The sequence below is a fragment of the Elephantulus edwardii genome, unplaced genomic scaffold, assembly GCF_000299155.1.
Source record: "Elephantulus edwardii isolate Elephantulus edwardi_28Jun2011 unplaced genomic scaffold, EleEdw1.0 scaffold00308, whole genome shotgun sequence".
Lineage (NCBI taxonomy): Eukaryota > Metazoa > Chordata > Mammalia > Macroscelidea > Macroscelididae > Elephantulus > Elephantulus edwardii.
Genome location: NW_006400058.1, coordinates 160,981 through 186,184, shown reverse-complemented (window position 1 = coordinate 186,184; position 25,204 = coordinate 160,981). Strand labels below are relative to the sequence as shown.

General features: G+C 46.3%; 2 protein-coding genes across 2 annotated transcripts in view; both read left to right on the top strand.

Annotated features, from left to right (window-relative positions):
• The first annotated feature begins 3,625 nt into the window (after positions 1 to 3,625).
• LOC102846635 (CD177 antigen-like) lies at positions 3,626 to 11,749 on the top strand. Its single transcript, XM_006901096.1, has 10 exons — positions 3,626 to 3,677; positions 3,753 to 3,917; positions 4,131 to 4,316; positions 5,131 to 5,262; positions 5,470 to 5,586; positions 8,282 to 8,422; positions 10,723 to 10,908; positions 11,043 to 11,174; positions 11,473 to 11,640; positions 11,727 to 11,749. The coding sequence occupies exons 1-10, from the start codon at positions 3,626 to 3,628 to the stop codon at positions 11,747 to 11,749; spliced, it is 1,302 nt and encodes a 433-aa protein (XP_006901158.1).
• Positions 11,750 to 13,465: 1,716 nt separating this feature from the next.
• The window catches only part of LOC102846231 (carcinoembryonic antigen-related cell adhesion molecule 3-like), a 15,723-nt gene continuing 3,984 nt past the window's right edge, over positions 13,466 to 25,204 (top strand). The window contains exons 1-4 of the mRNA XM_006901095.1: positions 13,466 to 13,554; positions 23,279 to 23,413; positions 23,475 to 23,604; positions 23,877 to 23,909. Coding sequence (XP_006901157.1) covers positions 13,466 to 13,554; positions 23,279 to 23,413; positions 23,475 to 23,604; positions 23,877 to 23,909 — 387 coding nt within the window. The remainder of the gene's footprint in view (positions 13,555 to 23,278; positions 23,414 to 23,474; positions 23,605 to 23,876; positions 23,910 to 25,204) is intronic.

Genomic DNA, 25,204 nt, shown 5'->3' with positions numbered 1-25,204 from the left:
ATGAAAGACCATAAATTTCATCAGGCGCATCTTAGTCTTTTTTGGGGGGCTGTATCCTCCAGGGGGACTGTGAGGATCTCACCTTTTACCTCTTAACAGTTTCTCGCAATCTTGAACTCTCTCTTCAAAGTTCTTTTCAACTTTGACTATCTGTTTCCTGCCAGTATTTAGCCTTAGATGGAGTTTACCACCCACTTTGGGCTGCGTTCCCAAACAACTAGACTCTGACCCAGCCCCAATGCACCAAGGGCTGCTACTGGCCACACATTGCTCATGGCCTGGGCATCTGGTCTTCTGCATGAAGCATTTGAAGTCCTCCTCCAGTTCTTTGCATACTGACCATGCAAAAGCATTTTTCTGTGTGCATCACAAAAAAATTATGCCTGACATTGAGAAAAATGGCAATGCCAAAACACCTATTTGGGCTCATGTAGAAGCTATGCCAAGATCAAGAAGATGCAAACAGAGCAAGGGAACATTGCATGGTTTAAAATCAAGAAAGGTGTACATCACGCCTGTGTCTCTCTCCACACCCATTCAGTCTGTATACTAAGCCAATCATTCTAGAAGTTGCACTTTATGAAGAATGTGGTATCAGCATCTGAGGAAGACTGATCAACAACCTGGTTATGTAAATGACACCACGTTCATTGCTGAAACCAAGGAGGTCCTGACGTCATGACACATGCCTGTTTCATTCCTGTCGGCCTCTTCACCCAGTGTTGTGATTGCACTGGCTCAATAGGCCTGTAACTAACTTAGCTGGTAAATAGTTGGGAATTTTGAAGCTTGTTATTAGACTATTGGTAGATTAAAATAAAAATGTAAGGAATATAGTAGGAAAAGCTGCGCTGCAATCCTGAAGACGCGCCGTTAGAATCCACAAGCTGCTTCGTGGGAGAAGGGTGGGCAGTCTCCTCCCACGTGATTAACTGCCTCTGAGAACCCGCTGGAGAGTCAGCTATGGGTCAGTTCTGACTCGATGGTACAAACAGCAACAACATAGTATTCCCACCACAGAAAGAAGCCAGTACTACAAAGTAGGACTTTTTTGACCAAAAAAGCTGAGCTTCTAGTATACCACTGCTCTCATCAATCAGATTCTTGGGGGAAAAATCCAACCCTTTGTCAAGACTCACTAACTCCCACTGCTGCTGAGCCTCTTCCGACATTGGCCCCCATCCATCAGGTTTCTGAGGCTCTGATCTTTACAAGAGGGGGCTGCCCATCTTTCTCTTGCAAAGCAGCTCTGGGACTCGAGCTACTGATCTTTCAGTTAATAGTCCAACTTGTTTGTTTGTTTACGGTGTGTGTGTGTGTGTGTGTGTTATTCATCGTTTTGTGGGGTTTTAAAGAAAATTTTTATTTTATACTGGTTTGTTTTAAAAGTTCATATACATTGTTTTTCAAAACAGGCCTTTCCCATTTCATTTACCTACTGGTCTGTGCAGTGCTGTACAGAAGTAACTCACGCTTGCTGTGATGCTAAACACTGTGACATGGATGTGTCCAATGCGATAATGGTTACCCATGGTGGTCAGTGTTTGGTGGAGCTTCCTGATTAAAACAAGCTTAGAAGCAAGAGTGGCATCCACTTCCAAAATGGCTTGCCTCCAGAAACTCTATGAACAATGCTCAGGTCTTTCGTTCATAGGTCGCTACGACTCGACAGCACTTAACAACAACAACAACCCTTCCCTCTACCCTTCAAGTTGTGCAACCCTATAATTACACCTGCTCCCCCCCCTCTCCTTTTTTCTCTTTCCCTCCCCTCGTGGATCCTCACATGTTTTACTACTGTTGGTATCATTTCTACAATAATGGTCTTACACAGTATTTGTCCTTATCAAGTTGACTTAGTTCCTCAGCTTAATACTCCCTGGCCTTTCCATGTTATGTACTAAGAATCCTTTACCTTTGCTAAGGAGCATCCTAAGTCTTCAGTGACCGCTTGGTTGTCATTACTCCCCTTCCCCATTGTCTTCATCAACCATTTCGTAAGGAGGTGGGTCTGGAGGCCTGTGTTGTGCTGTGAGGGGAGAGAATAAAGGAAGAGAAAGCAAGGTTGAAGGGCAAGAAAAGAGAAATAAAAGGGAAAAAGAGCACAGGAAGGAAAGAGAAAGAAAGGAATAGGAAGTCAGCAGGGACAGAGAGACTACAGACACCAGCCAACGGCCACCACACGATGTACCCACAGGTAATTGGGTCATTTCTAACCATGGCCAGTTACCATGAGAAAAGATGAGCAAACACCCCTCCTAAAACAATGCTGAGGTGAAGAGCCACATACTGGGTTCAAGAAGTAAGGTAGCAAGAGAGACAGCCTGGTGCAGCCTGGGGACTAAGAGGCAGGCCTCTTCCTAATTATTATGGGGGCTGGAGAGCTCTGATGGCCTGGTGGGTAAGGAGTTGCACCATCAACCTAAAGTCAGGTGGTTCAGATCCACCAGTTGCTCTGGGAGAGAAATATGGGCAATCTCTTCACTTGTCATTTACAACCTCTGAAAACCAATCCAAGTGTTGGTTCTGACTAAATGAGAGTGAGGAAGATGGGACAGCACTATGACAGACAGAGAAAAGATTGAAGCTTTTAACAATTTCAGCTTATGTGGTTCCTGGCATGGCACTAGCAGTCAGGAAATCAGAAGACAAATTGCATCAGGAAATTCTGCTGTCAGGGTCATCTCCAGAGTGCTGAAGAGCAATGATGTCAGTCTAGAGACCAAGGTATGCCTGATCCAGGCCATGGTCTTCACAGCTACTTGCATCAGAGAGCTAAACCACGAACAGAGAAGACAGAAGAAGAGCTATGTCTTTGGGTTGTATTGCTGAAGAAGAGTATTGAACGGGGCATTGCCAAGAGAACAAACAGGTCCGTCCTGCACTGGCTGAAAACAAGTTGCTCCTTGGAGGCAAGGATTTTGAATCTCGGTCTGACATACTTCAGGCATGTGGCCAAGTGGGATCAATCCTTGGAGAAGAACTCGGAAAGGTGGAGGGTCAGTGCAAGAAAGGAAGACCCTGATGAGATGGATTGACACAGTAACTGGGGTCTGAGTGTCAGATGCACTGAGATTGGCCCAGGATAGAGCAGCGTTCAGAGCTACTGTACATAGGGCCGACTGATGGCACATAACAACAGGCTCCTAGATGTGAGGGCGAAGGGGCCTGGGAGCCTGGCTGTGAGGAGTGAGAGCTTGACAGTTGAGTCTGAGGGAGGAGGACACTGGGGATCTGGGTTGCTGCCTCAGGTGGGAGGTGAGAAGCAGTTCTGGTGCTGTAGCTCCCGGGTAGCTCGAAAGGCCAGTCAGTGGTTTGGATCCACCAGCTGCAACCTGGAGAAAGGTACGCAGTTTCCCCTGTGAAGATCTATGGTCACAGAAACCTGAGGATTGCTATAAGCTGGAACTGACTCAGACAGCAGTGGGTTTGGGGAGAGGTAAGGGCTGGGATCATGGGCGTCTGAGGCAGGAAGAGAGGCAGAAGTTCTTCATGTTGTTGCTAAACTGTTTAGCAAGGCCCTCTCCTCCCCACCCTTTTCCAGAACAACCTTGAGTAAGATGGGGTATAAAAAGAATCTGGCTTTCCTCAGGGTAGAGGCCAGGGTTCCAGCTGCAGCGTGGCCATGAGAGCTGCCCTTCTACTGGCCGTCCTGGGGGCCACCCTCGCCCTGCCACGTGAGTGAGGACCCCAGCCTCAAAGGCAAACAGCTAGAGGATTTCCTTCAGAAGGTGGAAAGGAACACTGCTAAGATGGATTTGATCTTCCCACTCCAGGAACCCAGGCCCTGACCTGCCAGCAAGGGAAGCTGAGCTCCGTGTATCATACAGATGAGCTGCCCAGGCGGTGGACGGCAGGGTATGAAACCTGTGAGGCCGGCTGGGGTTGCCAAGACACCCTGATGTTCATTCATAATGGTGAGAAGGCCGCAGCATTCATGTCTGCTCACCTCTACCTGCATTAAGTGCTGGAACTTGGGGTGCCCCCCTTTCCAGCACCTGAAGTTGCTTCACCTCCTGGAAGGAACACCAGGGATTGAGGGGTTGGGGATGTTGTTTCAACTTTCTAGCCAATCTCCCCTGGAGTCCTGATGCCCACTCTGCCCTCCTTCCTGCCCCTTCCCCATCTAGGACCCCAGGTGGGCATAGTGCTCACCAAGGGCTGCACCCCGGAGAAAGACCAGGAGGTGAGCATCACAGAGCACAGGTCCGGCCCTGGGCTCTCCATCATCTCTTACACCCATGTGTGCAGGGACGCCGACTTCTGCAACAGCCTGTCCACCAGCGCCCCGCTCTGGACCCCAAGCTTCTCCACAGGTGAGGGAGGCAGAGGGCACAGGGATGCAGCAGGTGCAGTGGGGATGGTAGGGTGGTGGGGACAGATAGAAGGGCTATTGAGACTCATTTCCCCTCCCCCTCCATCCTCCACTAGCCCCTCCCCCTTTCTCCCTTCCCTTGCCATCACCCCTGCTGGCTCCTCCCCCCTCTTTCCCTCTCTTTGGTTCCCCTGTCTTGGCTCCAGCCCTCTGTCCCCTTATGTTTTCCTGGTTTGTTGGCTCTTTCCTGCACTCTCTGGCTTCCACCTCCTGCTCACATACACCCAGGATCCCCTAACCCACTTCTTCTAAAGTAATGAAACAGTCTTGCTCCTCAGCTGGGGAACTGACCTCAGGCCTGTGGAGATGGAACCTGGCATCTTGCACGTTTATTCCTCTGTGCAGCTTCAGTTACAGTCGCTGCAGCTTTTTTTGGTTTTTGAGGGTGCTGTGGTGGGCTAGTGGTAAGGCACTGCGCTGCGGACTCAAAGTCAGGTGTTTCCAATGCAGCCGTTATGCTGCAGTAGAAAGATGAGCAATCTACTGTGGTGCGATTTACAGCCTCTGAAACCTGCTGGAGGGTCAGGTGTAAGTCAGTTCCAAGAACTGCTTTTCTAGGCATCTCTGATGGCCTCCTCCTTGGGGAATTTCACTGCTTACTCAAATGCCACTGCTCTCTGATGGTTTGAATCCACTGGTGGCTTAGAGGGAGAAAGGACAACTTACTCTCCTTGGGGGACGAATATCAGTGGGGTGTAGAGAAGACATTTGTTGCAAACTCCAAAATGCCCTCAGTCTGCCTCTCACTTCCACAGCTCCCCCAGCCCTAGGGCGCATGCAGTGCCCCACCTGCCTGTCCACATCTGGGTGCGAGGAGACAGGGACTGAACTCCCCTGTCCTGCAGGAATCACAAACTGCCACAAAGGTGTCCTTGTGCTCAGAGGAGGTATGTTCTTGCTGACATTGGGGTCTCTTCAGGGAAGATCCCCAGTCTTTGGCGGGATACCTGAAGACTGAGAGTTGGGTCTCTGAGAGATAGATGGTCAACTGAGAGGTGGGTCTTTGAGGGGCTTCCTGGAGCTGAGCCTGCCCTGTAAGCATTGAATATTTTTAGCTTCAAGGTTGACTTTTTCTCTCTCTCTTTCCATCTCAGGAGGCATCAATACCAACCTGGAAGTCCGAGGATGCATGGCCCAAGAAGGCTGCACCCTGCTTAATGGGACCCAGAAAGTCGGGCCTATGAGCACAAGTGAGAACTGCAATACTATGGGTGAGTGTCATACACAGGCATTTCTGTTGGGCCCCACTGACTCTTGACAACCAGTGTGATTAGAGTAGAGCCTCTGCATAGGGTTTGGTGGTCAGGAGTCGGTCTGCCAATGCAGAGGCAAGTGGTTTGAATTCACTAGCTCCTGTGCTTTTTTTTTTTATTAAAAAAAAGTGCAATCTTCCTTATAGTTTATAGCCTCTAAAATCCGAATGGTGGGTCAGCTGTGGATAACTTTGGAACCATGATACACAACACATCTTACTTAAAGCAGATAACCAGTTCTTTTTTCTCCATTGGATTTCCAAGGCTGTAAACCACACGGGAAGAGATTGTTCATTTTTCTCCTGTGGAGCAGCTGGTGGATTTGAACCGCCTGACAGGTTTGACCTTGGGGCTAGCAGCACAACTCCCTGCACACTGGGCCACCAGAGCTCCCTAGGGAAGGTTGGAGCCCATTCACGTTGAAGCGTTCACTTTAGATTCCTTCTGACCACAGGCCCCAAGACAACCAAGGATACTCATCCCTCTCACCTCCCCCAGGGACAGAGTTCCCAGTGCATTTGTGCTGCTTACCAACTCTGAGTCATTGGGCAACGACCGACCAAGCCCTCTGCTTCCTCTTTCACCACTGAAAATGAGGATGAGGACAGCAGCACCACCTGTGTGGGAAGTTTCCTCATTGGCAATGTAATGAGGTAACCCAGATAAGAGGCATCTAATGAGCTCCTTGTGGTGGCTGTTCTGTGCCATCAAGTCATAGTTGACCCTCTAGCTGGTTTTCAGAGGCAGTAAAATGCATGTGAGGAGATTGCTCATCCCGTACCACATACCTTTGGATGAGCTTGTTTAAATAATACATGGAAAGTCCTTTCAATAGCAAGTTGTTGTTGTTGTTATGTGCCGTCGAGTCACTTGCGACTCATAGTGACCCTTGGATGAGCTTGTTTAAATAATACACGGAAAGTACTTTCAAAAGCAAGTTGTTGTTAGGGACCTCAGGTGGCCTTGTGAGTAAGGAGTTTCACTGTCAGTGCAAAGGCAGGAGAGTCAAACCACCAACTGCTCTGTGGGAGAAAGATGGGGAGTCTCCTGTGTAATTCAGCCTCTGATAACACCACTAGCTAGGAGTTAGTTCTGGGTAATGTGCAAGAGAGAGGGAGAGAGAGTTGTTGTTTGTTGCCTTCAAACTGACTGCATAGCAACCCCCGTGTACATGGAACGGAACCCCGCCTGGTCCGGGGTCTCCTCACAGTCTGCGGTGCTTAAACCACTGTGGCAGCCACTGGGTCAACCCATCTCATTGAGGGTCTTCATCTTTTGCCAGCCCTATGTTGTCCGACCATCATGTCTGTCTCCTCATACTTGCCCTTCTGATAATAAACACATAGTATGTAAGGCAAAGAATAATCATCCTTGCTAATATTTACAGAAGGCATTTGAGTAATTCTGCTTGGGAAATGAAGCTTCTCAGTTGAATAAATAATTGTCTGTCATAGTTATTTAGTGTTGCTAGCACAGAGACACCAGCTGTGGACAGCTTTAACAAACAGAAAGTTATTCTCTTACAGTTTGGGAGGCTAAATGCTCAAATTCAGGGATCAAGGGAAAGGCCTACTCTCTCTGTCAGTTGTGGAACAAAGTCCTTATTTCTTTCATCATCTGTATGCCAGGCATGCCTCGGAGATCCCCACATGCTCTGATCTTCCTCAGTGTCAAGGAGCTCACTAATGCAGGGGCCTGGGTCCCAAAGAGCACACTCCACTCCCGGCCATTCTCTCATGGTGATAATGAAGACTCCTGCCCCCACTAGGTTTCTTCCCCTTGTATCTCTGGTGAGAGAAAATGTGTGACTAGCCACATCAAGGGTATTAATCCTCTCACAACTACATACTTTTCATATTTTATATTCAGATATTTGGCAGGATATAATTCAACCCATATTGTTTGTTGGTGTTAGTTATCATTGAGACCCTATAAACAACAGACCTGAACCCTGGCCTATCCCGTGCCATTTCCATCATCTTGGACACACCTGAGTACATTACTCCAGTCACAGTGTCAATCCATTTGGTTGGGAGTCTTCCTCTCTTTTGCCAACCCCCCAACCTTTCCCAGCAGGATGTTCCCATCCAACTCATGATAAGTCTACAAACGATGGCCCAGGCTACCATCTCCATTTTCAGATAAGAGCTCTGTGGACAGAAAGGAGGGTAGAAATTGACAGGCTAAAGGAGACCTAGGGAGCTCTGGTATCTTAGTGATAAGGAGCTGTGCCGCCAAGTTAATGGTACATGGTTTGAATCCACCAGCTGCTCCACAGGACAAACATGACAGTCTCCTCCTGTGAGAATTACAGCCTCAGAGAACTCACTGTAGAGTTAGTATGAGCAGGTTCTAACTTGATACATAACAAAAACAACAAAGGAGGTCTACCTATCTCAACCCAGTTTTCCTCAAGAGGCAGTGATAGGTGTTCCCTCTTACCAAGCTAAAGAAAGTGGTGGGTTTGAAGGCGAGGGAATAGATACAGACTTCCCAAACTCCTTGTATATCTGAGATCAGGGGACTCTGGAGCCAAGTCCCCTGGACTGTAGCTGAAGAAAGCAGTCACCAAGATTTTGGGAAATGGGTCTTGAAGAGACAGACATGACTGACTCTTTGGATTAATCAGACCGTGGTTACTCTTCCTCCCTAGAGTTTATGACCTGCCACTCAGGACTCATGGTGAACCTTCTTCCTGCTGCATCTCGGGAGCCTGTTGACTGGCAAACATCTGGGACCACGCTATGTGGCATCGGAGAGCTGTGCCAGGAGACACTGCTGCTCTTTGAGTCAGGTGCGTGGGCTGGACAAGAGGGCAGCTATCTGCCCTGGGTCCAGTGTATCTCTGCCCTGAGTTCTGTCTCCTACTCTCCTTCCCAGACCTCTCCCTGCCTGGAGTTTGCCAAGCCCTGGTTTGCTTGGTTCTTGGCTATAATTGAGTTCTGGTCCAGACTCCACATCAATTGCACATTGTTGCATAGTGACCCATAGGCTGACTTTTGGAAGGAGACACCCAAATCTTTCTTTCTCATCTGTCTTAGTCTGAAAGCTGTGCTGGAACCTGTTCAGCATCATTATTGTTGTTAGATGCTGATGAGTCCGCTATGACATATAGTAACCCTCTGAACAGCAGATCGGAACCTTGCCCTATCCGGCCCTGTCCTCTCATCCCCATCATACCAAGCTCTTCGTCAATCCATCCCATTGAGGATCTTTCTCTCTTTCACTGACTCTCAATCTTTCCCAGGAAGATATCTTTTCCCAAGGTCTGGTACCTCCTATCAACGTTTTGACCAAAGTATGGAAGGTGAGGCTTTACCATCTTTGCCCTAAAGACCATCCTGGTGGCATGTCCTCCCAGACAGAGTTGTGGGTTCTTTTGATAGGCCATAGATATCCAATACTCCACTACAACAATTCAAGGCTCCAATTTTTCTTCAGTTTTCCTTGTTCATCCTTCTTTGTTAGAGTCATAACAACTTTGTCCCAGAATACCCTTCATGACTTTATAAGCATTTGATAGGCTTTTACTATGCCCTGGTGCCAAGCATTGGTGTTGACACTTCAAATCCAATCATGTCTGTCTTCTCCAGAGCTTCATGCATCAGAGAGTGGGAAACTGGAGGCTGGAAAAGAGGGTGGTTGTTGTTAGGTGCTGCTGAGTCAAGTACGACCTGTAATGGCTTTATGGACCCTGCCCTAGCCTATGCCTATGTCAAACTTCCTGACACACTAGAGCCCATCACGGCAGTCACTGGGCAATCCACCTTGTTGAGGGTCTCCCTTTCCTTCACAGACTCTCTGCCTTTCAAAGCATGATGTCCTTCTCTATGGAATAGCCTCTCATAGCAACATACCTGAAGTATGTGAGGTAATGCTTTAGCATCTTTGCCTCCAAAGAGCACTCTGGCTGCACTTTACTTAAGACATATTTGTTCTTTTGCCAATCCATGGGATGTTCAGTACTCTTCTCCAACACCACAGTACTCTTCTCCAAAGGCACTAATTCTTCTTGTCATCCTTATTGATGGTCCAGCTCTCAGATGCATAACTAGTGGCCAGAAAGACCAATTTAGTGCTGTATCTCTAACAGCCAACAGGGCTTTACACCAGACCCAAGGGCCACAGGCCCAAGGGTCCACAGGTCCAAGGGCCCAGAGAAGAGAGTGAATCAGGAAATACAGGTAAGAAGAGAAGAGATATGTAAGAAATCCAACTGATTTCTTAAAGAAAAAGAGGTGAAGGCTGCCATTTTAAATAGGTGTTCAGGGTAAACAATGAAAAAGGGTGAGAGTGGGCAAGAATTTGAACGAGCTAAGGGAGTGAGCTAAGTGTATCTCTGAGGGAGATGACAGATGCCCACATATCATTTACCATGCACCAGGCACTTTGTAAGAGGAGTTATATGTGGTGGTTGTATTATTGTGGCTTCTAGAATCCAGGTGAGGGAACAAGGCACAGAAGTGGTGAGTGACTGACCTGTGCGTGCACAACTGCGAGGTAGCAGAGCTGGACCCAGGCTGGAACTTTTCACTAAACATAATGTGTTATATTATAACTTTGAGAGCGAGTTCAACACCCCAGCCTCTGCCTACCTGGGGCTTCGCCGTCTTCCAGACTGTTGCTATCATTAGTTGCCATCAAGTTGAGTATGACTCATAGTGATCCTATGAAAAGCCAACCCTAACCCTGTCCTACACTCTCACCCATCATTCTCACACACTTTAGCCCATTGCTGAAGTTACTGTGTCAATCCGTCTCACTGCAGGTTTTCTTCTCCCTCCCTGACTCTCCATCTTTCCAAGCACAATGTCCCTTTCCAGTGAATAGCCTTACCTACCTATGTGTCTAAAGTATGAGAGAAGAAGCTTTTCCATCTTTGCCTTCAAGGAACACTCTGGCCGCATGCTCTCCAAGACACATCTGTTTGTTCTTTTGGCTTTCCATGGGATCTTCAGTGCTCTTCTCCAGCACCACTACTCAAATTCTTCCTGTCATCCTTACTCACCATCCAGCTCTCTTATGTGTGTGGGTGACTGAGAAGACCATGGCCTGAATCAGGCGCACCTTAGTCTTCACTGTCTCACCCTTAAGGACACAAGCCCCTCTTACTGGGGGGTAAAGGCTGCAGCTCACCTGGCTCGCAGGATTCTCAGGACATCTCCATACACTCGGGACCCCCCGGAATGTTCGTCGCCTCCTATGACCATGTCTGCTCCTCCAGCTTCTGCAACCGGGCTGAAAATAGCAGTGTCCTGTTGGACGCCCTCCCACCCCCAGGTATGGGACCCAGTAGGCTGGTTGAAGGATATGGAGAAATGGGGAACTCAGAGACACCTGAGACTCTGGGGCTCAAGATGGTGGATGGAGCTGGAGGCAGAGCTGCCTACGTCTGCTTTCTCTCTATTCTTCAGGTGGCCCTGCCCCTGATGGCTTGAAGTGTGATGGCTGTGTGAATGTCTATGGATCATGCTCAGACCCTGATATCGTAACATGCTCTGTGGGTGCCACTCATTGTTATGATGGTTATGTCAGTCTCATTGGAGGTGAGTCCTGACTAACCTATAATGAGGGTGAGTGGGTTACGGGACTGTACTTATTGGTTCTGAGCTAAGAGTAGGCTGGAATCCCTGGCCTTGGGTCTGAGGGAAAAAGGAACTGGGGCGGGGGATGGGAGGTGGGGAGGAGGAGGAAAGGATTTCATTGGTCCTGAAGTGGGCAGAGCCAGGGACGCAGATTCCCTTTTCAGAGGGAGAAAGGGGCTGAGGCTGGGGCCCTGGATCTGAGAGTCTGAAGTGTGCTTTTACTCTTTGTATCCTCCTTAACCCCATTTTTGCCCTGCAGCTGGGCTCTCCACTACAATGAATGTTAAGGGCTGCATGGCTTCAAATTCCAGCAAGTTGTTCAAAACTCCAAATGCTGGAATCTTCTCTGTGAGTGAGAGCTTCAGTGACCCTCATGCCCAGGATGGAACTGCTCCTGCCCCCTCCCTGGATTGGATGTTGGGGCTGGGTGTGTCCCTAGCTCTTTGGCAGAGGCTTTGTTTTTCCTATTGACCCCATTTCCTGAGGTTCTTAGCCTCTGCTTATTCCCCAAAGTTGATATTCTCCCAACCTCATGACCGAGTGGCCTTGGAGTTATTTCTCCATCTTTTCCATGAATCATCTTTCCACTTGCTTATCATTTCATAACAACATCTGGGAGGCACTAGGGAAAGCTGAACCAGCTGTTTCAGAGTGGAGATTCAGGAAGTGATCATGTGTGTATGATAATAAAAACATTGTATTTTCACCAAACAACAGAGTTTCTCTATGCAAAAGGGAAAGTAGGACAATTAGAGCTCTGGTATGAAGGAGAAGGGGGTATCTGCAAGAGATTCACATTACTGGTCCGGCCCCCACATTGAGCAGCTGCTGCGGAAGGTGTTTGGGCCTCACCATGACTGTTTGGTGTTTGGGCAAGCACGTGAATTGGAGCAACGATGCTTCTACTTTGACAGGTGGTTCCTACAAACAAGGAGGGCACCCCACCTGAATAACTTGAGGAATAGTATAGGACTGTTTGATGAAAGTATCTTTGTTAAATGTGTGTGTGTGTGTGAGAGAGAGAGAGAGGAGGGAGGAGGAAGGAGAGAGGGGAAGGAGGAGAGAGGGGAGAGAGGGGAAGAGAGAGAGATATACACACAGAGAAAAATTAGCAATTTCCTGTGTGATTTAGAGACTCAGAAAACTCAAGCATCAGCTATGAGTCTGTTCCAACTTCATAAGGAATTTGATTGTTATTATGACAGCTTGGGTTTGTCACCTGGGTCCAACTCCGGAACTAATTATAAAGTTGTGTGTAGGAACTCTAGACACAGTGGGTGGTCTGGGCTGGATACTCAGATACACACACGGTGCACACACACAGACAAACAGAGAGACAGAAAGGCAGAAAGAGGGGGAGAAGGAAAGAGAGAGAGATGCACAGAGACAGACACACACACACAGAGGAGGGGAGAAGAGAAATAAAAAAACCAGCACACTCTCCTGGATCTACTGTTTTTTGGTTTTGGGGATTTCTTAATATTTCTGCACTTTAATGTGTGAGAAGAATGACCCATTGCTGGAATATGGAAGGAGAATGAGAGTGAGAGAGAAAGTGTGTGAGCTAACGAGATTCTTGACAAGACCTTTAGCTGAAAACTAGCTCCAGCCCACAGTGACACTCCAGGCGGTGCCCTGAGGGAACAAACCCCACCATCCACTCCTCATTCTCTCATCTCCTTTGGAGCTTCTATCACTGGCTAACCCTTGTTGGATGTCAGAAGTGGAGAGGCCTCATTGACATCATCCCCACAAGTCAGCCAGGTGGAGAAGGAAGCAGGAAACGTCTTGCATGACCTCCCCTTTCTCCTGAACATCCATTTTCCTTCGTCCAGTTGGAAGATGAGTCTCCTCAACACAGAAGACAGAATTGCTATCCATTACCAAGCCACTGTAGCACCGTGTGGTCTGTCCCCCAGTGTTGGACTGTCAGTTCTCTGTGTGGTGCTGTTGTTGTGGTCATCATTGCATTGCTGTTAGGTGACTTGAGTCGGCTTGGACACATAGTGGCCTGCGGCACATGGAATGAACCTCCAGCTGACCTGTGCCTCCTCGTAAATGTACTGCGTGTGAACCTACCTTTGCAGCCACTGTCAGCTCATCTCCCTGAGTGTCGCCTTCTTTCTCACTGATCCTCTCCCTTACCAAGCATGATGTCCTCTTCAGCGCCTGGAAAGCACTGGATTCTGAAGAGAAGACCTCTCACCCACTGACTTGGTTTGTGGCAGTTGAGTGGTCTGGGCACCTCGTATATGCCCGATGTCATTGGACCACCACCTTCCACCTGCCCAGACCTGCCTGCGATCCCCCACCTCTCTCATTGCACCCAGGAAGAGGAGAGGTAGTTCCTCCAAAGACAACCTAGAAACATGTCCTATGGATGTCCTACAGATGTGGGGTCAGCAACCCTCCCCCCAATCTAATATCTTGGGTTCTGACTCTGGGTCTACTGTGAAATCAAGCTCTGTCCCCCACGCCTCCAGATCTCCCCACCCCGTTCCCCTCAGCCCCTCAGTGTGAATCTGTTTTATAGTGGCTGACAAATTGCTCCTGACTTTTCCATGTGAGGGAGCTCTTTTAAATACCCCCGAGGACCCATTTCCCAGAGGAGAAGGCCCATTCAGAAATGTTCCACAGCAACCCTGTCACAGATCCTAAGCAGCAGAGCCTCAAGGGTCACTTTCCCTGGTACACACACACACACACACACACACACACACACACACACACGCATCTGGGCCCAGAAGTCCAGCCCAAACTAACTGCTGGGTCTAGAGTCACCTCTAGCACCTTCATAGATGGTCCTGGTTTGGGTCCAGGTCACTAGTCCATGCTACGGTGTTGTTATTGTTGTTAGGTGCCATTGACTTGACTATGAACTCATAGTGACCCTATGAGCAAGAGACCTGAACCCTGTCCTGTCCTGTGGCATCTTCCTCATCTGATACACTTGATCTCATAGATGCAGGCACTGTGTCAACCCACCTTGTTGAGGGTCTTCCTCACTTTCACTGAGTCTCCACTTTTTCAAGCATGATGTCATTTTCTAATGAATAACCTCTCCTAACAATACAACAACAACATAACTAAAGTATGTGAGAAAAAACTTCACCAACAGTTCTTGCCTCCAAGAAGCACTCTGGCTGCACTTTCTGCAAGACATGGGTGTCGATCTTTCTTCTGTCATCCTTATTCATTCATCAATGACCCTTCATTGGGTTTTTTGAGGCTATAAGTCACACATGAAATTTTCTCTCTTTCTCCTGTAGAGGATTTGAACCTCCCTGAGCAAATCTAAAGAGGGAGGGTTGGGGGTACAGGTTATAAAAATGGTCTGTAGGTTGTGTTTCAAGACACGTTGGTGACAGTACATATTGTGTTGAATTGCAACCTCAGCAGTCGGCTGTTCTAATCCATCAGTTGCTCTGCAGGAGAAAGACAGACGGTGAATGACACAGAAGGAGATTGTCTATCTTTCTCTTGTGGAGCTACTTGTGGATTTGAACCAGCAGCAAGATGATTCCTTTTCTTTATCAGTGCAACTTCCTAGGATGTACAGCCTCGGAAGCTGAAGGATTGCAATGAGTCACCAGTGACTCCTTGACAGTGAGCTTTGATAGGCTGTCTCAGGCCGGAAGTCCCAACATGAGCTTAAGAAAGAACATGAGTGCCCTGCCATGGCTCTATTCTGCTACACCAAAAAACCCCCTCAAATCTCCCAACTTCTTGGGAACAAGTTGGAACTTCTTCATAGCTGACCCTCCAGTGAGTTTTCAGAGGCTGTAAATCTCATGAGGAGGTCTTCCTTTCTTTCTCTGTCCTTTCACCTTTCTCAGCATAATATTTCCCATGACTGGCCCCTCCTGACCACATGAAGATGGTACAATGTTCAGATCTGTTCTTCATAGGGTAGCTATGAGTTGTAGTGGATTCAGGGTTCCACTAAACTCACAGTAACAACAATGACAATAACAATGGCAAATCTCATGAGAGGAGGTTGCCTATCTATCTCCTGGAAAGCAATTGGTGGGTTTGAACCGCTTGCCTTTGGATTGGCAGTGCAAGAAGCCTTTAATGGTTATTTAAATACCATTTATTGGTGTGAAAGGTTTTTTTAAAATTTTTTTGGGTCTTTTTAAAATTATTATTATTTTTTAAATAATTTTAATGAACATTTACAGGGAATTTGGATTTCCATTCATTCATTGCTAGACTTCTTTACCCGCCCAGCCCTCTCCCCCTGCCCCCCAGTTCGCTCCTCTCTTCCAAAAGTAAAAGAAAGACTCCTTCCCTGGTACACAATCCCCCCACACCCCTCCCACCACCCCAAGTACATTCCACTATGCAACCCTAATTGTGGACTCTTGTGATAACCATAATACGCTATCATACATCGCTTTCAAACCACTCAGTCGTGTGAAGGGTTTTATGTACAAATCATATCGGTTTTTTATATAATTATTTGTAGGCATTTTGTTTCATAACATTGCCATGTACTAATTTAACTAACTCATTGCATTGTTTAATCAAACCCTCATTGGACATTGTCTTTCCCTTTAACCTGTTTTTTAATTCATGTATTAATTTAGTTTGAACCAACCCATAGTTGACCCTTTAGTGGGTTTTCAGGGGCTATAAATTGCCATTCTTCTCCTTCAGAGTTGCTGCTGGATTTGAACTGCCAAACAGGCATGGCTTTATGTTGACAATGCTATGGTAAGGAACTTCACTGCCAACCCAAAGAACGGGTTCAAATCCACCAGCTGCTCTGCAGGAGTAAGTTAGGTAATCTCCTCCTATGCAATTTATAGCCTCCAAAAACCTGCTGAAGGATCATGTATGAGTTGGCTTTGTCTCAAAGGTACATAAGAACAACAACTTTATAATAATAATGCAATTCAGTGTAGAAATATTTTACACAACATTTTTGGTGTTAGTCCTCATATAAATCTAAGAAGAACTACATTTGATCACTTGACAACTATGATTATCACATGTTACAGTATAATTAAAATTGATAATAAGCATTGCTAAGGATTGGGTATGGTCTCATATGGAGTCTTTGGTGGGGAAGGTGGCTGCACTGGGTGGCATCAACTCAGAGCCAGGAAGGAGAGAGCTCTATTGGTGGAGAGGCTGTGGTGGGTGTACACCCAAGAATATGGCCCGACCACCCACAACTCCAAATTGTGAGCAACTTCACTCTCCCTAGCCTGGTCTGCGTGGGCTACCTGCCTTTCCCGCACAGTCTCTGATTCTCCAGACCCACACTCAAGGTGACGCCAGCACAGGGAGGGTGGAGTGCATTATGACTTCCTGAATAACTCAGCATGAGCTTTTAATTTTCTGAGCTTAACCCTTTCCTCTGTTTTACAACCTACTTGCTGGAGGATCCTGGGTCCTCTTATCCAGGGGGTTCCTTTCTGTATCCCACTCTCTATTCGACTTCAGCCTTGGGGAAAGATAGAGTTGTTGCTATTATCAGGTGCCATCAAGTCAAATATGACTCATAGTGACCCTACAAACAACAGACCTGAACCCTGCCCTATCCTGTGCCATCCTTGTCATCTCTGCCATACTTGAGCCCATTGCTACAGTCAGTCTGTCAATCCAGCTCTTTGGAGGTCGTCTTCTCTTTCACCAAGCCCTCCATTTTCCAAACATGATGTATCTTTCCAAGGAATAACCTCTCCTAGCAACAAATCCAAAGTATAAAAGATAAAGCCTCACTATCTGTGCTTCCAAGGAGCAACCTGGATGCACTTGTTCTAAGAGATATATGATTGTTCTTTTTTGCAATCTGTGGAATGTTCAGTACCCATCTTCAGCACCACAAATCAAAGGCATCAATTCTTCTTCTGTCATCCTCATTTTTTGCCCGGCTCTCAGATGCATATCCAGTGATTGAGAAAACCATGGCCTGAATCAGGTCTACCTTACTCTTCAGACTGACTTCATTGTTCTTAAGTTGGAGAGGTCCCTGACAGCAGAATGAAATACATTGACCTATGAAATACATCTCCTGGTCTCCTGACGGTGGTACTAAGAATGTAGATTGTTGATCCAAGCAAGGTGAAGTCATTGACAAGTTCAATATTTTCTCCATCTTTCATGATGCTATTGGCCCGGTGGAAAGGGCCTTTATTTTCTTGATGTTGATATATAATCCATACCAAAGGCTATAGTCCATAATTTTCTGCAATAAGCATTTTACGTCTTTTTTACTTTCAGAAAGTAAGGTTGTTTCACCTGCATAATGCAGGTTGTTGATTAGTCTTCTTCTGATCCTGATGCAACATTCTTCTTCATGGAATACAGCTTCATTAATTACTTGCTCAGTATACAAAGTGAATAGGTATGGAGAAAGGATATATATCCCTAATGCACACCCTTCCTGATTTTAAACCATGCAGTGTTCCCTTGATCTGTTCTGACAACAGTTCTTGATCTAAGCATAGATTTCTTATGAACACAATTAAGTGTTCATTCTTGACTTCAGTCATGGAGAAAGATGGAGTATCCACAGGAAAGCCAACAAGACTGAGGACAGAAGCCACCCCAGAATGATCAGGGGAACAGGGCCAGGTTCTGACCCCCAGCCACCTCCTAGAGGGCAAGAGGCCCACCGCTAAGACCACAGAACAAGACTCCCTCATTGACCACCCATCACCTCGTATCTCCTCTTAGGACACACATGACAAGGACACAAGACCCGCCATGACCCCCCCCCCCCCAGGAGTGACATGTCCTTCTGAAAACCCCAGATGTTGAGTGTTTGTCACTGAAAGCTACAAAGAGGCTAATGATACATGGAGACATAGGGAGGGTCCCTCTCACTTGTCATTATTCACCTTGTCCATTTCTCACCTCCACTTTTTAAGAACCTTCTGGCCAGATAAGCACATTTAAGAATTGGCAAGACCCCCACATTTGAGTTCTGCATCACAAAAGAATAGTCCTCAGGTTTGAGGACCCCAGAGACTCTCTAATGTTGACAGACCCAAGGTCAGAGGGCAAGCCTGATGTGGGCAGGTCACCTTCTCTGTATAGCAGAGGATTATAGTATGTCCTGGGGAACACCACCATCAGCATCATCTCAACATCATCTATGAGCATGTTAGAAACAAATTCTCGAGCCTCCTCTACACCCACCCGCTCTATACCCAGGAATCAGACCCTCATTTGACAGGGTCTTTAGACCACCCACATGCATAGGAGAGGGAAGCCCACCTCACCTACAGATCACTCATTCTTGGGCCAGCTGAGCCTCAGCCTTGCCTGCACAGCCACTAATGCAGCATTACTAAGGCATTTCCTGAGCACCTCATAATCTTCCTGAAGTCCCACATGTGATCCAGATGCACAGTGAGCATGCATATAAGGGAGAGGATGCCTTGCGACAGGAGTTCCTGTTACACAGGATTCTGCTCTGAAAAAGAGACAAAGACAAAGGGGCTAAGACAAAGAAGCTTGTGCATCTGTCTTGACATCTTGTCCTCTACCCAGAGGAGGTGGCATCTCTGCCTTTTGTTTTGGCTTCTCGATGCTCTAGTGCAATTCTCAGGGTCTCTTCCAACATCCACTTGAGTTTTTTCTTTTGCCTCTGTCTTTGTAATCAATTTTTGCTCTCTCATCAACAATTTCATATTGCTTGGAACCACAGTCACCACCCTTATTACCAGCAGTCAGGAGATCAGGAAACGTATAGCATAGGGAAAGCCTGCTGTCATGGATTTCTCTAAAGTCTTTAGGAGCAATGGTGTTGGTCTAAAGGCTCAGGTGTGCCTAATTTAGAGTTCACCTGCTAGGCATCTGAGACTGGACAATAAATAAGGATGACAAAGAAGAAGATTTGGTGCATTTGAGTTTTGGTATTGAGAAGAGTGCTGAATATCCCGTGGACTTCCAAAAGCACAGAGAAGTGTTGGACAGAGTGCAACCAGAACGTTCCTTGGAGACAAAATTGATGAAGCTTCACTGCACCTATCTTAGACATGTTGTTAGGAGGCATTATTCCTTGAAGAAGGACATCATGTTTGGAAAGGTGGAGGGTCAACGAAGGAGATGAAGACCCTCAAAGAGATGGATTGATGCAGTGTCTGTAGTAATGGGCTCAAATGTATAGAAGATGATAAGGATAGCACAGGACAGGACAGAGTTCAAATCAGTTGTTCATGGGGTTGCTGTGAGTCGTACACCACCAGAGGGCATTTAACAACAGTGTTATGAGCAGTTTAAATATAAGAAAAATACATTAATTTTGCTGTAACACAAATTATGAAATATCATAAGGTTGCTTTAATTTGCTGTAACACAGATTATGAAATATGTTTGCTGTGAAAAATATTATGATGAATTTGATGCTTAAGTATAGAAATAAGAATATTAGTGAAAAAAATATACTAGCAGTTTAACATGCCTAAATAGACCTCTTTGAGGCCTAGAGCCCCACTGACCACAGTAGGTGCAAACCCTTGATAAGGGAATGTAACTGATAATAACTTGCCTATAAAGCTACTGGCTTCCGTATGTGAATCTTGATAAGGGAATGCAACTTGTTACTGCCCATGTTGCTAAGAGAACGTAACTTGTAAATTTAAGAATAAGAAATATATTGGTAATCTGTTATATGTTAGAAATAAGAAATATGTTGAGAACCTGCTATGTTATATGTAAGAAATAAAATAAGAAACATGTGAAGAACTTTCTATGTTATATGTTAGAAATTAAATAAGAAATAAGTTAGGAATCTATTATGTGATGTGTGAGCAATAAAATAAGAAATGTTGTGAATTTGCTGTTAGAAATTTTTTAAGAATATTTGTGAAAACATACTCTTAAGTGACTCTAGGGCCCCACTGACCACAACAGTTGTGGACCCTTGATAAGAAGATATGACTGGTTACTGCTGTGTTGCCATGGAAACACAACTAGTATTGAACATGATTGGTCAAACCCATATTGTTATTCAACATGTCCCAACACGCCTCACTTGCCTCACCATAATGTAAAGTGGGAAAGCCAGAGTAGATAAACTCTGGTTGTGCCCAGAAAATCTCTCTCTGCACTTCATAATAAGCTGAACACTGAAGACCCAAAGGCTCTTTTTGGAGCCAAAGACCCAAAGGCTCTTTTCAGAGCCAAGAACTCTGGCCTACATTGATGGGCATGAGCTACTGAGACAGTGGAGGATTCTGCCCACACCACTGGACCCTGGCGACATCAAACTGCTGAACTAGCTGAGAACCCCCTGGCTACATCAAACTGCTGAACTAGTGGAGAACCCCGCCCCCCACCCGTCCCCCCCCACCCGATCTCTATGGCTTCAATGATCATGAGAGACAAAGGAAACAAGTTGGGATCCTGGGGTGAGTGAGTGTTCCCCACTGTTGATGAATCAATATGTTGTGATGAATTTATGAATTGCAATGTAGATAAATTGCAATTAATTGTTAATGCTTGCTATGAATTGATCAATCAATATGTTGTGTTGAATTTACAAATAGCAATGTAGATAAATTGCACCTATTGTTATAATTAATGAATCAATCAATTGTAGTTGGCTTTTGTAATCTGTCTATGAGTAATTAATTAAGGCTCAAGGCTCATGACACTATAGTAACATGGGAGGTGGGAGAAGTGGTCTCAAAGGAGGGTCAAGACTGAGGAAAGCAGAAGTCTCTGCTTTTAGCAAGAGAGGAAATGCACATAAAAAGAGAGGTGGGGAGGTGGATGAGCAGAGAGTGGTTGGGTTCAGGCAGAGGATAGGCATTGGGTTGAGCTATCTTCTGAGGAAGCAAGGTCTGACAGGACTTTCTAGAGTCAGAACTGTCCATAGGGTACATTGATCTGAAATCTGGCTGCAGAGACCTCTGGCACTCTCCTCAGTGATGACCCCAAAGTGGGGTGTTCCATGGCTGGGGACCTATTCACAGGTAAGAAACGATAGTCTATATCAGAGAGACTGCCTGGGGTCTCCAGGGAAGGTTGTAATAGAGGACAGAGAGCTTACTTTTAGAGTTTCTATGGAAAGGAGCTGTGGTGGCATAGTGTGTTATGTGCTGTTCTGCTGACCAAAAGGTTGGTGGTTTGAATCTACCAGTCATTTCATGAAAGATAGAAAGATGGGTGAGAGAAAGATGGGCAGTCTCTTCCCTTAAGATTTGTAGCCTCAGGAACGTGGATGGAGAGTTACTCTGAGTTAGAATTAACTTGACAACATTGGAGATTTTTGTTGCTGTTGTTCTTGTTTTGGAGAGAGGGTCAGGAGTGGGCCACAAGGAAACCTCACTGACCTAAGGTGATAAGAGGAGGAAAATTTCAATTGCATCACAGGGTCCAAGTCAAAGCAATGGTTTTGACCATTTAACAAATGTAAAAGCTGATAAGAAAAACGTCAACTTATGTGTCATAAACCTACCTAAAGGAGCTCTGCAGATGTGGCCTGCAATATGTTGTGCTGCTAACCCAAACGGTGCACAGTTCCAGTAGTTCAATTTCCATCTTTCCCACTGCTCTGAGGGAGAAAGATAAACCATCTCCCTCATTAAGACCTACAGCCTCAGAAACCGGATGGAGGGTCCCTGTGACTCAGAATTAATTTGATGGCAATAAGTTTGATGTATTTGAGAGACTTCCAGAAATAGCATACTCAAGGACTCCAAATGTTGTCCTTATTGGCAATCATCACCAGGCATTCCCTTTACCTTTGTTGGAAACAGAGTTTAGATTTGGAGGGAATTGGAAGAAAGTAATTTCCTGGGAGCATGACCTTATGTTGAATTTGATCCTTCATTCAACCAAATAACTCCAGCCCTAGAGAGGCCAGGCCTGCTGCAGATGCCCAGATACAACAGCGAATGGGACAAAGCCCCGCCCTTGTGTCACTCGTGCTCGAGCTGTAAAGAACAGCAGCAGCCCCATAGACGGATCGATTGTGAAAGATGCTCTTGTGTGGAGTGGGAACAGAGAAGGATGTGAGAGACTGCAGAGAGGCACTATTTTAGATTTGGAGGTGAGGAAAAGGCATCCGTGGGAGGTGACATGGATAAGAAAATGAATGAGTCACGCGAGTACATGGGGGTTCCAAGCAGATGAAACAACAAAGGAAGAGGCTCTGAGGTGAAATGTGTCCAATGCGTTTGAGGAAAGAGGGAGGTCAATGCAAGGAGCTGTGTTGTATTAGGTGTTTCAAGGATAATCAAAAGATCAGTGGTTCAAATATACCAGCAATCTCCTTCCACAAGGATTCTTCTTTCATTGTAAAGTCAGAACTGACTCAGTGCTGGCCCTCCACTGGGTTTCCAAGACTGGAAATTTCACAGGAGGAGATCGCCCATCTCTGTCTCATGGAGCTGCTGGTGGATTCGAGCTGCTAGAAAGACTTAATCTTTGGTTGCAGTGCAACTCCCTGTGAGCACTGTAGCAGAGATCCCCTGAGAGCTGTCCACATTGGGGGACCAGCTGAGAGTGGGTTCTATGAGTCAGAAACAACAAAGAAACAAGAATGAAACAAGAAACAAGAATGGTGAGACTTCCTCTCATAGACTTTGGGCACGTTGTCAGGAGCGATCAGTTCTTGAGAAAAGATATGCTGGGGAGGATGGAGGGTCAGGGAAAGAGGGGAAATCTCTCAAAAGGATGGACTGGCATGGTGACTGGCAATGGAGTTGAGCAAAACAGAGGTGGTAAGGAAGGTGCAGGATAGGGCCAGCATCAGACATATCATTCATAGCATTATTATAGTCAAAGTAAGAGTGAAGACCCCTAACAAAAACTCAGAGTCAACTCCAGAGTGTACGTGGGAATGTATGTGCCCAGAGTGGGGTGAACAGGGTACAAACGATCTGGCAGGGTAGGAGTGGAGTAGAGGAAATACATTTAGCTCACACTGCAGTGGCCTCTCAAGTAATGACATTTATATGTTGACTTGAACCAGGAGGATACACATCCATGTCCAGTAACGAAAAGAGACTTCCTTCGCAAGGACTCACTTTGCATTTTAGTTGATTCATCCACATGCTAACTGATACTGTCTTCCTTCTAGTCTTACTCTTACCCTTCAGGAAACCAAGTCTCACCACCCAACTCACTGTTGAGTCTATGCCATTCAGTGCTGCCAAAGGGGAAGAAGTTCTGCTCATCCACCATCTGCCCCAGAATTCTTATGACTACAGCTGGTACAGAGGGCAGAGCATCCAGCTCAGCCATCAAATTCTAATATATCTAAAGAACATCAAGTAGCGGCAAGAGACAAATATAGCACAATGGGGCCCTGCTGCTTCAGAATGTAAGCCAGAAAGATGAAGGAACCTACACTCTACAAGTCCTGAAGAATGATGTTAGTCAGAGCAAGCAAGCACCTGGACAATTTCACGTATACCGTAAGCCAGTCCCCTCTGATATCTAGGTGGGTCGTTGTCAGGTCTAGGTGCCATCAAGTTGACTACGACTCATAGTGACCCTATGAACTGAACCCTGCGCTATCCTGCATCATCCACAGTATGTTTGGGTCAAGTGTGGGTAATTCTGCTCAATGTTTAGAGACTATTAGGCCCTGGGAGTTCCCCTGTCCTCTTTTCCATTACATCTGGGACTGGTCCTGGAAGGAAATCACATCTGGGTTAAGGCATCCCAGGGGTTCTCACTCTGGGGCTGTCACAGCCAAGACCAAGCATAACAGAGGCCAATGCTGATGTGAGTGGGTCATCCTTTTAAGGGCTGGAAGTCCTCCAAGCCTTATGATTCAAAGTGTAGCCCACAGACCAATATGACCAGTATTACCTCACAGCACATTAGATGCACGCTCAGGTCCACCTCCCACCCTAAGTCAGAATCCACATGTAGTATGATCTTCCTGTGCCAGGAGAGGCTGTGTGGTTCTCAGCTCAGATGGACTGATTAACATCCTCAGTGTTATCTGTGCAGCTGCTGAAGCAGATTTCAAAGGCATCAGCGGGACACCTTGTACGCTTTGTCCTTTCCACAGGTGATTCTGATGCACAGCTAGGTGAATTCCCCTCTGGCAAATGTTCCTGAAGGGGCAAACCAAATGGGCTTGAACGTGAACTGGAGAAACAGCTGGCAGTGACCCATAACTTGAGAAAGGGCCAGTCTGGGAGGCTGGGGTCCAAGCATTGTCATCACACCAACAATTAGCATGAAGGGAAGTGGGCAGATTAAGGCTGAGAAGGCAGAGGTAATGTTCAGTACAAGCCCAGTGAGCAGAATCTGAATCTCTTAAGTAGACTTTTGTTCAGAAGCTAGAGATCTGAGAGAAAATGACATCATGGGTGCCTTAGATACGATTTTCTGCAGGACCAAGCTAGACTTTTTAAGGGTTTGGCCAAAAACAGGAAGTAAGGGGAAAGGAACATGGGGAAGTGTCCAGGGGTCAGAGGGAGTTTATTCCACATGTTCCCATCCTAAGTGTGATGTTCGAGGCAGGGGGTTAGCAGGCTTCCTTGCTGTGATGCTTTTTGTTGTTGTTCATATTTCTTTACTGAAAAATTCATAAGATCTGTATATAAATACACGGACAATGTGACACTGAACCCTACAACACCCATTATTCCCAGGAGGTCTCTCATCCAAGTACTAGTCAGGCCCGACTCTGCTTAGTTTCAAAGATTAGATGAGACTGGGTGCTTTCAGGGTGGAATGGCTGCAGACTTGATCTCAAATCCTTCGTTCTTGAGAAAAAACAACAACAGTCTCCTAGCCAGCTAACTAATCAGGTTGAAGGACGTTATGTGTTGTTACTTTGAGTCATTGAGTCTGGATAGCTGTCCCTGCAGTGGCTTTTCCGAGACTGTAAACCCCACAGGAAGAGATCATCCATCATTTTCCAAAGGAGTGTCTGATGGATTTGAACCACATGCCTCAGAGCTGGCCGAGCAGCTCCAGGCCCCTAGAGCTTCCTCTTGTCCTAAACACACAAAATATGCCTGAATAGTTTACATGTTTAAAGGATCTTATAGAGTCGACTTCTT

Bases quoted from the DNA above. Each gene is read 5' to 3' on its own strand.
- LOC102846635 (XM_006901096.1), top strand. From the start codon at position 3,626: ATGAGAGCTGCCCTTCTACTGGCCGTCCTGGGGGCCACCCTCGCCCTG. The intron at 3,678-3,752 runs GTGAGTGAGGAC...AACACTGCTAAG, and splicing joins GGCCACCCTCGCCCTGCCAC to ATGGATTTGATCTTCCCACT. The intron at 3,918-4,130 runs GTGAGAAGGCCG...TTCCCCATCTAG, and splicing joins CCTGATGTTCATTCATAATG to GACCCCAGGTGGGCATAGTG.